The sequence below is a fragment of the Diadema setosum genome, chromosome 19 (assembly GCF_964275005.1).
Source record: "Diadema setosum chromosome 19, eeDiaSeto1, whole genome shotgun sequence".
Lineage (NCBI taxonomy): Eukaryota > Metazoa > Echinodermata > Echinoidea > Diadematoida > Diadematidae > Diadema > Diadema setosum.
Genome location: NC_092703.1, coordinates 25,431,195 through 25,448,661, shown reverse-complemented (window position 1 = coordinate 25,448,661; position 17,467 = coordinate 25,431,195). Strand labels below are relative to the sequence as shown.

The window sequence follows — 17,467 nt, the reverse complement described above, 5'->3', positions numbered from 1 at the left end:
TGAGTGCATTCTCCCCTTTAACCTAGTACCTACCTGAAACAACAACAACAACAACTTTTATTTGTCGCTAGGCATTTGGAGCGGTTTAGGGAGGAGCTTGGTTAAACCGATCCATATGAGCGAAAATGAAAAAGTGGGTACAGGACCTCGTACAATGTAATACGCGTACCAATGAAGCGGCAAGCAGGAATGAGGGAAAGGGGTCGTGGACGATTTAATTGCTAACTATCACCAAAATCAGCAAACTTCAGTTGAAATCTGAATCAATGTCCTTGTCCAGACCTCCTGGAGTGTAACTGACCACATCATAATGAAATTGAACTTTGATGCCTTTATTAATGTCAAATTCCGTAGTAAGTTTGAAAAAAATCTTGATTATTCAGACACAGGCAAAAGTAGTCAGTGCATTTCAAACTCAAATTAGGCCTACCGACTGTATTACATGTATTACAAAGATACGTGTTCTTTAATAAAGTACGATTTTACAATGTTATTGTAATCCATCTATCTATCTTCTATCTATCTATCTATTTATCTATCTATTTATCTATCTATCTATCTATCTATCTATCTATCTATCTATCTATCAATAATTACTTATCTAACTAACAACCAATATAGTCTATCTACATTATGATTATATAGAAATGTTGTGATATTGAGACACTTTCGTGAAGCCTGTCCTGATATCTCTGCTTCGAGAAGTCACCTCATATGACACGGCTTTGCCGTTAGGTGGCGCGTGTCAATCTGTTAGCAGCTGCTGGAGGTTATTCAATCTCTCAGTGATTCACTAGTGGATACCTCAATGAGAACAATTGTCTGGCCACCGTGTGATATAAAACTGAAAGTGCTTGATTATAAACGCGATTTTACTTCCTGCTGTGCGCTTTATAATAATTTCTGAAGGTCGTGTGGTTACTGTATTGCATGGACAATGGCGTTAATTGTCTTGTGACAACTGTGTTTGTGTATTTTTTTTTCCGTGTGACTTTGTATTTTGACGTATCCGTCTTTGGTATCGGTTCTGTTGTAATAGGCTCTCATCTATTGACCACAGAAGTGCTCTCGATTTCCAACAATAAAATGTTGTGTACTGTGTGTGAAACTATATAACCCGCTATAATTATGATTGTGCTTCCGAGTAGGCCTATTTTTCTATTTTCGCTTTTACCAGCCCAGGCCAACACGTAGCCTTTTCTTTTCCTTATTTTCCGGTGCCATTCTCGTGTGTAATGTATTTGTGTACTTTTATTTTGTACTGTTGCACTGTATTGTCTGTCTTTTTTTTTTTTTTGGTGTGTGTCAAGGGATTATAATGTCAACAACAGGTCATTCTACCAGACCGTCTCCAGCAATCAAAATTGCATTAATTTTCATGAAACAAGGTTTTATCTTGAATGATCTGTACACTGTGTACACTGTATAATTTTCCGGTGTTTATCACTTAATTGATAACTGTTATGAACAATACGGCGTACTCGGGTGAGAATGATATGGTGAACACTACGGTGAACACTACGGTGTTTTACGCACATTAAAGCAGTTATTGATGGCATAACCCCCCCCCCCACACACACACACACACACACACACACACGCACACACACACAAGTATCTCATTTACCTGTGCATCATTTTCCACTAAATTTTGAGCTCCACGATCTTCATACTTTGAGTTGATTTGATTTGAGTTGATTTGATTTGATCTATTTTTTCCATAACAATCTTAGATGACATGCAAACGAAACAACATTGCATAACACTGAAAAAAAAATAGAGTCTAAACATAAAAATATTAGTGCAGTGTTTGTTGAACTGGTAATGATGATACGATTAATTATCATAGACGGAGACCTAACGAAGCGTAACTTGTATTAAGTATAAGTTACCCATTATGATGACGTAAAGGCCAGAGGTAGGGGATAATAGCGATTACTACAATTTTCATTAATACGTGTTCACAATACTTAAATTGCGCCATCACGGGCGTCGTCTGTATGTACTTGCTTGCTGCACACACAATACTGGTCAGGAACATCTAACTGCGTGAAATTGTGTCTGATAAGTTTTGAGCTTCACTTACCGCCTTTCCGATCGAAGTGAGACTGGTGTATGAAATCTGATTTAATATCATGATTGTCAGGATTTTGTTGTCATGTTGATTGATTGATTTCATATCTGCATTTCTTTTTCATACACGAATGTAACGTGAAGTTCACTGAACAAAATAGTTGAGCACAATATTGTTTGAATCTAACAGTTGAATGTAATGTAAAGGTGTCGTGATTAATTCAAGTAAACGACATTATTCCATGATAATTCAAAATGAAGACTAGGAGTTATTGTTTTATGCGAAAGCAAGCTTATGCTTCACATATAACTACTGTTAAAAAGAACAAATTAAGCAGCTCTACATATGATAGAAATTACACGAGACCATCATCCTAAGCAAATGCTTGAAGAGGAAAAATGGCCTCACAATATTAGTTGTCTATACAATACGACAAATTAAGGGGATACCCGAATCACCCACCACTTACCGAGTGGAGGAAAAAACAAAGAAGTAGTGAAGGGGAAAAAAAAACCCGCAGCAATGTATCGTGCAAAATGTGAAGAGTTTGTGTGGAAATGAGCTGTGTGTATGTGATAGTGAATGTGTCTTTTATGTCCATGTTGTGTACGTTCAGTTCGGGGTCCTTTCTTGAATTATAGAAGTGAATAGTAAGCACGTTAACGACGTGCTATAAAGCACTGATGGTTTACATCGTGGCATATGGAATGATGACAGGCAGGCACAGCTTGTTGTGTGATGATTAAGTCGTGAGTGTAATTTTAGACGAATATACTGCAAAATGTCCGCATAATGATAAAGAGTCATTTTATATTCCTCCTGCCGTGTCTCGTGGAAGTGGATTATGGCATAAGTGTGCTCATGCTCATCCGGAAAATGTGCAGGAGAAAAGAGAGAGAGAGAGGGGGGGGGGGGGGGGGGGAGGGAGAGATGAGAGAGAAAGGGAGGATGTGGACTGGGGTGAAGTGAACATAGGAAGGAGTGGGAGGAGGGTTTAAGGAGGGTTTAAGGGGGGGGGGGGGGAGACTGAGGCGGTCACGTACGCAGAGGTTTACCCCATCCAGAAATGTAAAACAAAAAAAATAAAACAGTCTCACATCCACACCTGCAAATGACCGATTGTGGTGGTCAAGACGCGACAAATACCTCCATTCCCTAACTGGTCATCTTGGCGTTACTGGTAAAGAGGAAAAGAACCATTCCACCACTCCAATATATACTTCCACAAAGTCTGTGACCTTTCCCTGACAATAACCACCTTGGGTATGCTTTATTTACTGTTGTTGTTGTTTTTGTTGTCTTATTCATATTTCCGGAGGGGGAGGGGGTATATAGCTACAAGCTCTTACCAATGAGGGAGAATGGTGTTTTAAAATCCAAGAATTTTCACTGTATGTGGCACACAGCTGTAATTTTGTGCATGCAGGGCTTATGGTCTGTCGTACATGATGATATACGCAGGTACACCCCCTCCAACTTATTGAAGGTACTCTTTACCTTTGAGAGATGTGATTAAAAAAAAAAATGTTTGAATTATCGCATTCGATGCATGTGTGTAGGACAGTTGAACACACGAAACATCCAACCATTTAAACATTTTCCAATAAAACCTAAGATATCAGGAGATATCACTATTTTGCTAACTAAACCATAACTGTAGCCGGTTTATTGTGGAAACGATTTTATTATAACTATTGTTCACACTTTGTATATCTAACAATACTTAAAACATTGACTGTATTAATTAACTTTTATACACTGGTTGTTTCTATCCCTAACATTTTCTGAACTATTTTGAAGCACTAAAGATGGGTTTTTGTTTCATCTGCAAATGGTAAACAATACATTTAAACGCTTGACTGCGTCTGAACTTCGAAGTCGTTCTCACTACTGTGCTTATCTGGGACCTGGTTTCTTACCATTCTACGGTAGGATTTTAGGGAATTTCCTTCATGCTTGCAACAACATGCACTCGCTCACAAACACACACACACACACACACGCGCGCGCGCGCGCACTCACACACATAATTATATAAATATGTTTAGTGTACAAATAAGGCGCGGTCAGACTGGCAAAAGATCGCGAAGTTTAAGATCGCGATCTTTAAGATCTCGAAGTTTTGCCAGTGTGACCGCAAACTTCCTGCGAAACTTCCCGCGAAACTTCTCGATCTGTTTGTGGGCGGTGTCTCCGAAGCGTGAGGTCAATTTCATGTGCAGATGCGCATTGTTACGTCACAATCACTAGCTATGGGACGGCGCACTCTTGCTTGCGCGCGTACCAATGGCCAAACTTTGCGATCTTAAACTTCTCGATCTTTTGCCAGTCTGACCGCGCCTATAGAGTAGACTGCATGTACATGGCATAATATTGATATTATGATATGTTGTTATTGCATTTTACATCCGGAAAAGAAACCTTGCACAACGATTTTTTTTTTCAGACAAGCATCACAATACAGGAAGTTTACCACTGAGGACCACTGCGTCAAGGATTATTAATTTATTCTGAATTCTAATGTAAACAGTCATGGTCACGTGGTTTAGGGTTATAGCTGTTCCGCGAGGGCACAAAAAAACAACAACAACAACAACCACCAAACAAACACCAAAAACTATTCATTGCACCCTCGTGGAAGTCGGTCCAGGAAGCGGAACTTCCACTACTGTGATTTATGACCATAATGATCTTGTCGATTCCGATTCGTATATGAACGTCGGTCGGTGGTATTTAAATGCAAAGTGTAGACACATTTACTTCACTTCAGTCAGTGGAACATATTGATACACCAGGACGACTCTATCCATCGGAAGGTTGCATTTTGTTATAGCTTGCGGTAGAACAAATTGTTATGGACGAGCCGGACAGAAAATATTACTTTGACGAAGACTCGGTAAGATAACAGATATGATAATGTAATTCATATGATACTTATCTGTATACTGATTATCCCCGGTATCTAAGGCTATCGATTAGTAAAAATCTTGCTAGCTTGTTTCGTCCTCATTGGTTTGAGTACTAGTATGATACTGTTTGGCACGTTGATAGTTATGTCTTATCTCTGAATCAGTTGTTATAAGTCGTGGCAAACGGATCTCTGTAATTATTCACTCTTCAGCGCGGCTCATCAATAGTTTCGTCATCTTCATAAACTTCCAGAGTCCCCCCCCCCCCCCAATAATATGTTCGTGAATAATGTCATTTGCACCCATTGTATTATAGGTATGCTTATGTTTTTGTTTAAGTTATAATGTTGTCGCTTAGCTAACTGTGTCGTTCGTTATAATTTTTTTTATGATCCTCAACTACATTGTATGGTATAGTATACTATACTTCACGGTTCCACATCCCTCTCTATTTTAACACACACACATTCACGCACACACGCACACGCACACACACACACACACACACACACACACACAACACACACACACAACACACGTACACCACCTCTACCGTGGCAGCCTGCCAACTTGTTTACACGCGCATTTTGCGAGTTTGAATTTTCACGGCAGCGCTCTCGCACGAAATAGCAATGAAAAGTTGACACAATGGTAATGAAAGGGGAATTTGCCCCTGTAGTTCACAACTTCTTGACATGAACAGCGTGACCCCACAGTCATACGTGTTTAAAACGACATTAATTTCACGTGATGGACGTCTCCCAACTCGGGTTGCGTCTCGGCTATAGATTAAAGCGCAGTGCCGCGTCATGCTCAAGTTGAATCATAAAAAGACTCCAACTGAATAGAAGAGTCTGATCGCAAAACTTGTTAAGCATCATTTTAAACAGTTTATCGTAAGTTCATCATCAGATAGAGCAAAATAAATCTTTTCAAGTATAGTACAGTTTGTACCTCACTTGTAACATCGACAATGAATATTCTTGAAGTTATGATAAAAAATCCCACTTTTTCTTATTATTTTCTTTGTTTTTGCAGCTTTTATCGCAAATGTCTCAATGTAAAAAGAAGGGAGTTTAAAGTCGTTTTGCCATCAAACTCCATGTCAAATTGGTAGATCGTTAGGACTTTCCAAAAATAGGACGTAGGAATCATTAGATTTTGATATTTTGCCTTGAATGCAATCAAGTATAATATAGTGCAAACTTATGCCGTGAATCAGATTTGACGTTTTGGAGGGATTGTTTCGCATTGCGTTTTGTAAAATCAATGACGATTTAAACACAAAATTTCTAGATGTTTGAGAACTAATAACAATATGATAATGACCTTATAAAAAAGGGATTTAGTAGCTGATTTATCAATTATTAGCAATATTGTCTAGTGTTCCGTGCACAAACCAATAGGACCGAGAGTTGTAAATATGGTCAATTAAATAATACAATGTCATGTTAAATGTTTCGTTTGTCCATTTCATTCTCTAATGTTGCCTTTTACAAGAAGTGGAGATTTACGTTCAAGCATATCATGTTGCTTGAGTGAGAGACTTTGTTTTCCTTAGATGTGGACCTACTTGCATTTGCTCGTGAATACATCTAGTCATGTTGTTGTTGTTGATGATGATGATAATGATGATGATGTTTCAATCGTTGAAGACAGGTCTAGATCGTAAAGTTTTAATTTTAAACGAACTTAAAAAACAAACACACACACATAGATATGTGTGCCCTCATTCCAGATCTCCTAAACCAGGCCCACCTCCCTGCCTGAACCGTGATAGATATAAATGGATATAAATGGATAGAATGAAAACAAAATGACGTCATGAATTGTAGTATGAATTGTAGAAGTCGCCCTATCCAGTGATGACGGCACCAAAACATTTTTTTTTTTTTTTTAAATACATAACTTTTAAATCGCTTGTCCGATTTACCTCAAACTTTCACTGATGTGTTCTATTGATATTGCTGCTTTTACCCAATCCACATTTATGTTTCGGCTTTGGTTTCATTGAAGCGGAAGGAAAAATGAATGTCGACCCGGAGTAGATGTGAGTATTGGCCTACTCCATGTATAAGCCATACTTGGTACAATATGTAGCTGAGAAGAGCTCAAGAGCTGGTCATTTTACTGAAATTCTGCATAAAGGAAAACAAATTCAAGCCTACGCAATCAAAATTACACAATAAGAAAGAGTGGTATTCACTTCCTTTTGTCTAAAAATTCAAAGTACGTGGATATCCGTGTTTGAAATGAACTTTCGATTTGCTTCGTTCCCGTAATGTTGTATGATAGTACATTGTAACTCCATGCATTGTACAAGGTGCTGCATAGATGTTGGAATGCCTAATCTTGTACATGATTGGTTGCTTTTCCTTCAGCCCACTTCACCGCCGCTAAGTACAGACGTTTTCACCAATTTCTCCTCCGCAGGAATATGCAGCCGATTACTCACAATACCGCCTCTCATCCCTACTCAGCCAAATCGAGCCCCATTATGACGTCATTGTCATCGGATCCGGGTACGGTGGGTCCATTGCGGCCAGCCGCTGTTCCCGGGCAGGAAAGAAGGTGTGCGTGTTTGAGAGGGGCAAGGAATGGTGGCCGGGGGACTTTCCGGAGACCGCCTTCGAAGCGATGAAGAATATGCAAATGACGTCGAAAGACTGTAGCACGCTAGAATGTGGTGAGTTGAAATGAAACTTTACAAACGTTGTTCCATCTATTCTGATGAAAATGGACTTCCTGGAATCACACCGGGGGAAAACGTGGATAGGTGGGTCTGGTAAGAGAGAGGGGGATCAAACACACACACACACACACACACACACACACAACCCAGAGGTAAAGGGAGATAAAAGAAGAGTGAGGGAAAGAGAGGTAATAATTGAACCAACTCCACATGGTGAAATGCTGGAGGCACATTCATTTTAGTATTTTAGTCACCGTATACCAGATCCTGAATCCTCCATAGCCACACATAGCTAAATTGACTCATGAATGAATGAAGATATGCATAGTTATGAAATACAGCAATCAGCTGGTAAGAGAGCTATAGGATATTATGCATGCATATATTGTATGCGATTACATTGACTGATGATTAAATTCTGTCGTGTTTCCATTTTTTCTCTTTCCGTTCATTTTCGCATGGAGGCAAACCCACCGACCTCTATGACATCGTCATCGGGCCCGAAGTCACCGTCGTACAGGGATGTGGCCTCGGCGGCACGTCGCTTATCAACGCCAACGTCGGTCTGGACGCTGACCCTCGGATCTTCGAAGATGAGGTGTGAAAAAGTACCCATGGCATACTAGAAATGTCTACCCATGCCCTTTTTTTTTTTGCCCTTAGACAGGAATGGGAAGTCATCAAACAAGTGGGGATGGGGTCATGATTGTCCATCAGGAAGTAAACGTTAGTCTGTGGCAATTTTAAAGGGATAGTATACTAGTAGTTCGGGTTGAAATGAAGGTTTCAGGTTTCCATTTTTTTTTTTATTGTGAGATGATAAGAAACCTCTTCTGAAATAGTAAAGAGCATACAATATTCTTAGAGGAAATCAAAGTTAATTTTATGAAAATTGGGTTTGAAATGGCTAAGATGTCCAAAAAACAAAGAGATCCTAACAGAAAAGTAGGACCACTTTGTTAGGACCACTTTGTTTACAATAATTAACTTTTGTTCGTTTGTGGGTTTTTTCGATATCTCAACCATGTCAAAACCGATTTTCAATGATAAACTTTGACTTCCTCTTATTTCATAAGTGGTCTATAATTGTCTCCCGAAAACTTAAAATCTGAATCCCCATCTCAACAAATACCATACAATTCCTTTCATTAGACATTTTTTTTTTTTTTTTCGTCTGCCTGGTATTTTCTCTACGTGTCAGAAGAGTATCGATGAGCTTTGATAGGGGTGGTTGAAAGTGTCAACTCAATTCGAAGTGTCCAGGACGCGCAGTTTTCGTGGTGCTTTCCCGTTTACTTGTCAGCTGTGGCTCCCTGGCCATGCAGTCGGTAGTATAAGACTTTCATCTCCTCTCCTTTCTATTACTCCATCTTCTGTTCCATTCTTCATATCTTTACATCTTCGCAGTTTAGTTCTTTTTTTTTCTTCTTCTTCCTCTTTTTCTCAGAAGTCTGTCCGTCTGCGGGGGCGGATCCAGGAATTCTGTAAAGGAGGGGGGGGGGAGGGAGGGTGCAACTAATATTTCTGGTGCCACTTCCGGGTTTCATTTCATTTTTTTTTTCTTTTTCTTTTTTTTTAAAACGAAAAATAAAGGGGGGAGGCGTGCGCCGGTTGCGCCCCCCTCTGGATCCGCCACTTCGTCTGTCTTTCTTTCTTTCGTTTTTCAATTTCGCCTGTGTCGTCTTCTTCTCTCCTCACGCTTTCTACATTTCTTTGCTTTCAAAGTGAGGTTTTTTTTTCTCAGTCTCCTTTACTCATTTACGATTGGAACTTCTTTCTTTGCGGAAGAAGTGCAACAACTAACCCCGGAAGCACTTTAGCAGCGCTGTTACTACATGTATAGTGAACGGATGGAAGGAAGCCTTAACACATTGCAAATTCATCACTGCAATTTGCAGTTGTTCAGGGAGCATCACAGTCGACTGACATGTCGGGTTTGGAGTGTTGTCGTTTGTTTTGTAGTTGTTGTTGTTGTTGTTGCTGCTGCTGCTGCTGCTGCTGCTGTTGCCATTGTTGTTGTTTCCTTGGGTCATGCAATATACAATAGAATTGCTTCTACCCTCTTAAAGGGGATGGCTAGTAACTGATCAGTGGAAATCCGCAGTGGGAATGCTGGGGGATGATTGTTCCAATCCTTGTGGGATTCATTTAAGAGTACATTATATATCTATTGTTGTGTGAAAATTATTTGCTACAGTGACGGGGCGATCGTTAACGATCGCCCCGTCACTGTACAGGCATGCTAACCTGGAAACATTAAACTGCACATTACTTGAATATGAGACCATTCTGCAGCAAATAATTTTCACACAACAATAGATATATAATGTACTCTTAAATGAATCCCACAAGGATTGGAACAATCATCCCCCAGTATTCCCACTGATTCCCACTGATCAATTACTAGCCATCCCCTTTAATGTTATAATTTTAATTGTGGGCTTTATTAAAGACGGGGTATAAAAATCGTGTGAGCATTCGTGGAGGTGTTGTCATTAGTAGACATGAAGAAATTAATTTTATGGCATTTTAACCCTCACTTCCACGTGCTAACTGAAAACAAAGACGTTGTCAGTCATAGCCACATACATTGAAAGTTGAGGAGGTGTGGTGTCATCACCACACATTGTCGTCTCACATTGACCTATGCGTTATCTTCACTGAATTATCCTATTTGACATGGAATCCATTATCTATAGGCCTGTTGTACCCCTCCACATTCAATTACAATCTCTTTTTGTTTAATAACATGGTGTTGATGACTAATAGGGGTCAAACGGGTTGAAGTGGGTCGATCGACCTTAATGTTTATGATTTTTGGATCACTTTAAAGGAAACAAAACAAAAGAGGAGTTATGATATGATGAAGTCATTGAAGTCCTTTCCTTAATTACTGGTGTGGTTGGGAGCGACTATCTCTACTATGGTGAACATAATTATGGAACTTTGACACTTCATAACTTTCTTATTCAAAGTCCGATTCTTCTGACTTATCTCGCCTGATTTGCGACACTGTTGATTAAGGCTTCTGAGTGCTTTGAGGGCTGATTGGCGCAGTAAACCCCATAGCATTGTACACACTGTTCAAAGTCCATGGCACAGAAAGGGTTAAATGAACTTGCACATGGTGCCGGAATGCGATCGTGTTTTGTAACGTTATCGTACCTCTTCTGATGTTTGCGGTTTAAAGGCGTGGCCGGCAGCTCTCCGTAGTGACCTCACTAACTTGAACGGAGCAGATCGTGATCACGTGATGGCAATGCTGAGACCAGTAGAGTACCCGGATGCCCACCCGTCGTTGCCCAAGCAGGCTGCCATGAAGAAAATTGCCACGGAGATGGTGAGGGACATCGAGGACCTTGGGGTGGAACATTTCTGGAAAAAGTGAGTATCAGATCTTTCCTCAGCAACAGCCTTCTCAATTTATTGTATCATATTTCGATGTGTATAATATATATCTCTTCTCATGTGATGTTCCTTATACTGATATTCTTTGTTGAAATTAAAATAAAAGGACTTGAGTGAATGAATGATTGATTGAATGAATGAATGAATGACTGAATGGTGAGTGAAAGACTTATTGTCTTTGTCGGGTGTTGTTTCCATGATAAGTAAGCCCAGCACACGACTAGATCATTCTACAGATCTGCATTATGTAACAAGTGCATTCAGTTTTGTAGTTTATTGTATTCCCTGTTTTTTTTTTCTTGCAAAATATTGATTTCGTTTTCCTGTTTTGGTATTCAACTCCTTCCTTCGCTCAAACTCTCTTCTTTCCTCTCTCACCCCATCTTTCTGTCTCTGTCACTCTAAATCACATTTTCTCTTCATCTCTTTTATTTCATGAGTGTTGATATCACGGTTACGGAAAGATATAAACAGCTTGACAATAATAAATAATATATCGATGTAAACAGCTCACTATCTGGTTGCTCTGGTGTTGTGTCCGATTATGTGTAGGGCGCCCCTCTACGTCAACTTCAAGAAAACCAAGAAGAACCACGTGGGGATTCCCCAGCCGGAGTGCGTGGGCTGCGGCAATTGCTGCAGCGGTTGCAACACGGGCGCGAAGAACACTCTCAACATGAACTACCTGCCGGACGCAAAGGCCCACGGCGCGCAGTTTTTCACCGAGGAAAGTATTGAAACAATGAATGTAATGCCAGTGCAATGTTTTTAATCAGTTTATGATCTCAGTCCTTATCTCTACGTCTGTCCAGGTGTACATACATGCATGTATCGTGCATCCATTATGATCAAAGTACCTGTCTGTTTATCTTTCTTTCTTTTTTCTCCTCTCACAATATTTCTATCTGTATTATCTATATTATAATGCATTTTAAATTCATATGTTATTACATTGAATTGGTATTCCTTTTTTATGAAATGAAGTAGGACTACAGCAGGTGGCCATGAATATTTTATTTTTGAACTGAAAAATATTCTTTTGTTTGTTGATCACTATCTATTTCAATCGATGTTCAGAAAGAAGAGGGAAAATTCACCTTTCACTCTATCTGTCTTCTTACAAGACCAGTACCTTTACAAGTCATCGATGTGTGAGAAGTGAAACCTTCTTAAATTTTTGTGCAAAGAGACCATCCGACTCTTCATAAAGCCATATGATAATTAAGGGCCTACTGCAAACTGTAGATTAGTCATGTTAGTATTAAACATGACAACCTAAACGTTCTTCTCTACGTACGCTAATTATTGCGAAGGACAGGCAGAAGTGTCTATTATGTAAACTATGCCCGTCACGTTTAAGTTTTTTTTTTCTTTATCACATGACAGGTCGAAGTGACAGCGGTAAGTCGAGATGAGTCCGAAGGTCGGTGGTTGGTCCACTACCGCACCCACCACCAGGACGCGTTCGACGTCAACGAGCGTACGGTGTCGGCGGAGACCGTCATTCTCGGAGCCGGCTCGTTGGGCTCGACCAGTATCCTGCTCAAATCGGCTGCCCGCGGCCTTGCCCTCTCGCCGCGGCTCGGGCAGGGGTTTACGACTAACGGCGACGCGCTCAACTTCAGCTACAACGGCACGGACAAGATACGCGCAGTTGGTGTGGCACTCGCCGAGCTCTCCAAGAAACCAAAGACAGGACCTGGTCCATGCATCACGGGGTTCCTCGACATGCGCAAACACTTGCCAGACATGCCCCTAGAAGATGGTCTCGTGCTTGAGGACGGCACTCCACCCGCAATCCTAGAGGTCCCCTACAAACTCCTCCTCAAAACCACCATTGGGGAAGACACATCTCCATGTGAGAACGAGCTGGAAGAACTGATCAACTCCATCACAGGCAGGGCTTTCGAGAACACTTTGGCGTTCCTGTCGATGAGCCACGATTCGGCCGACGGCCAGCTGCGCCTGGACGAGTCGAACGGCCGAGTCTGGGTTCACTATCCCAACGTCGGAGAGGGGCGGAATTTCACGAAAATCTACGACGCTGCACGATCGGCCACGAAGGTGATGAAGGGTGAGATCATTGCCAATCCGATCTGGAGCGGAATCTTGCCGAAGCTCACCGGAAAGAAGGGAGCAGTGACCGTCCATCCCCTCGGCGGCTGCATCATGGCCGAGTCCGGACAATCAGGTGAGAGAATGTGACGTTCCGCTTTGGCGTCCATATATGACTGACTGCGCATGCTCAGCGTGTCTCTCTGCTTGTGAAAAATGAAAACGAAATTCATGGTATATTATGATTTTATGTGAATATACAACTGCAATCACCCTTGCAAAGTATGTACGCGTGTGTCTGTGTGTAAATTATGTGTGTGTGTGTGTGTGTGTGTGCGCGCGCTCGCGCACGCGGGGGCCTTGGTTATTGGGGTAGTGAATTACGTCTTCCAATAAAATCTGTGAAAATTCTTGCCAGGCCTTCAAAGTGCCGTGTGTGACTTCATTATAGGTGTTTTCTCAAGTTGGGCTGGAATATTTGTTGCCGTTGTATTGTTTCATTTGTTTACGTACCGAATAGACTGTAAATGATATCCCTCGTAATGATGATGACAATAATAATTAGAAAATATGATGAAATAATAAGAATGGGTGTGAAGTAAGGGCATTTTAATTTGTGCAGGTTTATGATATTTGTCATATCGTGTGGGGCAACTGTAGAAGCACACGAAAGCAGTCCAGCACACACGACACAATATGCATTACACTAGAGGAGCCACGGCAATGTAAGAGCCCACTATAGGAATGAATCAACGAAACCATCGTCACCACACACATCTGGCAGTTCACTTGATGTACAAATCCTATATACAAGAACAATAATTATGTAGTCAAAGATCTTCCTTTTGAGCAACCACCCGCTGTTGGTATAAGTTCAATATCTGAAGCAATGGCAGCAGGATTGGTTTAAGTACCTCACTGCATCTGCATGATGATTTGGGTTGAATTTCAGACATACTACCCTCTATGCATTCATCCATGACCGCCACCAATTTCTCACAACAGGTGTAGTAAACCATGCGGGTCTTGTCTTTCGGGGAGACACGGACGAGACCTACCCGGGACTTCTCGTCGTAGATGGCGCTGTGATGCCTCGTAGTCTTGGCATCAACCCCACTCTCACCATAAGCATGGTCGCTGAACGGTGCATGAGACTTCTGGCGCTAAGAAACGAGTGGAAGATAAGCTATGACTTCAACAAGCCCCTAGGTGAGTTGAGTATGTGAGAAGAGTGACAGATGCGGTGCCAGTGAGAAGTAAATCAGCTCCATGCGGACTTGTTATGGATACCCATCCTGCGTGGTGTAAAATTCTTGCCCCATCCCCACCCCTCCTTTCAACCAGAGCTGCATAAAACACGACTTTCAAATAAGCAAGTAGGATTTTCATTTCTTTTCTTTATTAGAGTGTTCTCCCACTTTTACCTTCGAGCTGCCCCCCCCCCCCCCCAAAAAAAAAAGAAGAAGAAGATAATCTGGTGTTTTCTATCAATACCGTTCTGTGGATTTCGACGAGTAGGATGTTGCATAAAATTTCTGTAGATTTGTCGTTCACTAGAACCTGATGTAGAATTTTAAATGTATATGACGCGTGCGTAGTACAACTCATCTCACGTAAAAAGTGATATGACATATCGTACTTAGTTATATAGTGACATTGTTTGGTATATCCTGTAAACAAAAGTTATTTATGTAAAGCATGATTCTGATTCCGATATATGAACGTTTAGATCCCTCCATTTTTCCGCCACACACAATCCCAATACCTTACTCATTACTTCAGCAGTAGAAAAGACATTGTCTAATAAGGGTTGAGATGACTTCGGTTGGAATCTGTGTGAATACAACTTCTTCGAGTAAACAAAAGGAAGCTAAGTGTGTATTAATTTTCTCCAGATGGCAACTGAATCGATCACTTTGAATGCGTCTTATGCTATATCTCCTCGTTTGTTTGTTTGTTTGTTTTTCAGAAAAGAAACCCAAAGGGGAATGTAAACCAGGGATAAGTTTCACGGAAAGGATGGTGGGTTATCTCGACGTCAACGGCACCAAGAACGACTGCGAGTTCACGCTGACCATTGAGAGCAGCGACGTCGAGCACATGTTACAGGTCGACCCGGAACACGAGGCAACCATTCACGGCACGGTGACGTGTGAGGCCCTCGACAGCAAGCCGCTGACTGTTTCGAACGGTCGTTTCCACCTGTTACGCGAAAGCGACGACCTGGTGGAAACGAGGGAGATGGTGTATGAAATGTCCCTCCACGGAGCCGACAAACGCTACGAGTTCAAGGGTGTGAAGGTGGTGCACAAAGACACGGCTCTCGAGATCGGCGTTACTGACACGACCACACTGCAGATAACGATCAGAGAAGAGGACGCCCCCAGCGATTTTATCTTCGGCACTGGAGTGCTGGAAATCAAACTCTCCGACTTCGTCAAGCAGCTGTCCACACTAGAAGTCACGTGTTGTTGTGAGAGAAAGGAAAAGATAAAGTGGAAAGCGGCATTCGGAACATTCTTCGCTGGCATCTTGCTTGACTCTTACGGTGTTTTGAATCCGTACGGCTTGAGTACTCCGGTCGATCCGACTGCAGAACCGAGAGAGCGACGGCCGTTAAAACTGAACGGAAACGACCCGGAAGTGCATCAAATAAGGGCTCTTGATGGCACCCACCTCCTGCTGACCAGGTACAGAGGGGGCACGAAAGGACCAATCATCTTGCTCCATGGGCTGGGAATGACACATCGCATCTTTGCCTTGGACACGCAGGAAACTAACCTCGTCGAGTTCCTCGTACAACACGGCTACGACGTCTGGTGCCTGGACCTCCGGTTCTCCATCGCCCTCCCTTCGCACAAGAAAGGATGGTTCATCAACGACGCGGCGGAGAAGGACGTCCCACCCGCGGTAGACTACATGCTGAAAGTCACAGGCGCACCGAACATTCAGGCTTTCGTGCACTGTGCTGGTTCGGCCACGATGCACACGTGTCTGCTAGGCGGACACCTTGACGGCAAGATCCGAAGTATGGTTGTCTCGCAGGTGGGCTTCCGGTTTGTTGTCAAGCGACTGAATCAGCTTCGAGCCGAGGCGCGCTTGCCGAGGTTCCTCCAGTGTATTGGCGTGAAGGGAATGAGTGCGTACACAGACATCGAGGACGCGTGGCACAGGAAATGCATGAATCGAGTCTTCGACACCCTCTCGAACATCACCACCGAAAGCCGGGAGCACTGCGACAGCGATATCTGCCACAGAATCACCTTCATCTATAACCTCCTTTGGCGGCACGAGAACCTCAACCCGCAGACCCACGACACCCTCCACGAGTGGAACGGCTACGTGCACGTCGACATCATGAAGCACTTCACCAAGTGCGTGCGGCACGGATATATCATCGGCATGTGCGACACGGACGCTTACCTTCCCGACTTCGGTTCCGAAGATCGACTCCAGTCGGCCAAATATCGTGAGGCAATGAAGCACCTGGACCTCCCCATCCTGTATTTCAGCGGGAGAGAAAATAAGTGCTGGCACCCAGACACCACCAAGCGGAGCTACGAGCTGTGCCGGGAGGCGAACCCGGAACAGAGTTACGAATGGTTCGACTTGCCCAACTACGGACACCTCGATTGCCTCATTGGCAAGGACGCTTCCGACGATGTTTTTCCAAAAATCTTAGAATTTTTGGAGAAATACTCCACGCCGGCAGACATTCCCCACAGTGGCCATGGCGACAACTAACGATAAAAGGGAGAAAAATTATCCTACCGTATTTTTTTACGGTGCTGTAAAGTGTTATTCCTCGTGAGCACTTAAATCGAATGCAATACATGTATATTTTGTCACGTACTCCACTTCAAATATTGTCCGTTTTCTATGGAGAGGCAGTTGCTATTGTTAGAAAACAAAAATACCAATCAGTATTCCATAAAGTACTCGTTTTTCTTAATGCTATATTGTTAGCTATTTGATATTGGTATAAAGTTATTCTTCTCCATCATTTTAGTCTAGCGTTTCCTGCCTTTGAGTCTACGAGAAAAAAACTAGTTAAAAACAAATGACGAGGTCGTACAAAATAGGGTGGAAGCTGTTAGATAGGACACACTGTGTATCATTCCGTCCTTTGCCACATGAGAATCTTGCTATCTGAATTTATGGATAATGTTAGATTTCTACGTGATTATTTATTTGCAGGAATTTCCTTCGTCCCAAGGGTGTTTTAAAGAAATATGAATTACAACGTGTATAGCCAGAATGATTTTGTACGATCATAGTCAGAAACAAAAATAAGCAAAGTATGAAGTTGTTTTTCACCAACAAAGAAGC

General features: G+C 42.0%; 1 protein-coding gene across 1 annotated transcript in view; it reads left to right on the top strand.

Moving 5' to 3' along the window:
• LOC140242373 (uncharacterized) overlaps window positions 1-17,046 on the top strand; it is a 31,816-nt gene extending 14,770 nt beyond the window's left edge. The window contains exons 2-8 of the mRNA XM_072322110.1: window positions 7,417-7,669; window positions 8,140-8,273; window positions 10,866-11,059; window positions 11,636-11,831; window positions 12,470-13,274; window positions 14,144-14,347; window positions 15,108-17,046. Of these exons, the coding sequence (XP_072178211.1) occupies window positions 7,417-7,669; window positions 8,140-8,273; window positions 10,866-11,059; window positions 11,636-11,831; window positions 12,470-13,274; window positions 14,144-14,347; window positions 15,108-16,882 (3,561 nt within the window). The 3' untranslated portion in view covers window positions 16,883-17,046. The remainder of the gene's footprint in view (window positions 1-7,416; window positions 7,670-8,139; window positions 8,274-10,865; window positions 11,060-11,635; window positions 11,832-12,469; window positions 13,275-14,143; window positions 14,348-15,107) is intronic.
• The last annotated feature ends 421 nt before the right edge of the window (window positions 17,047-17,467 follow it).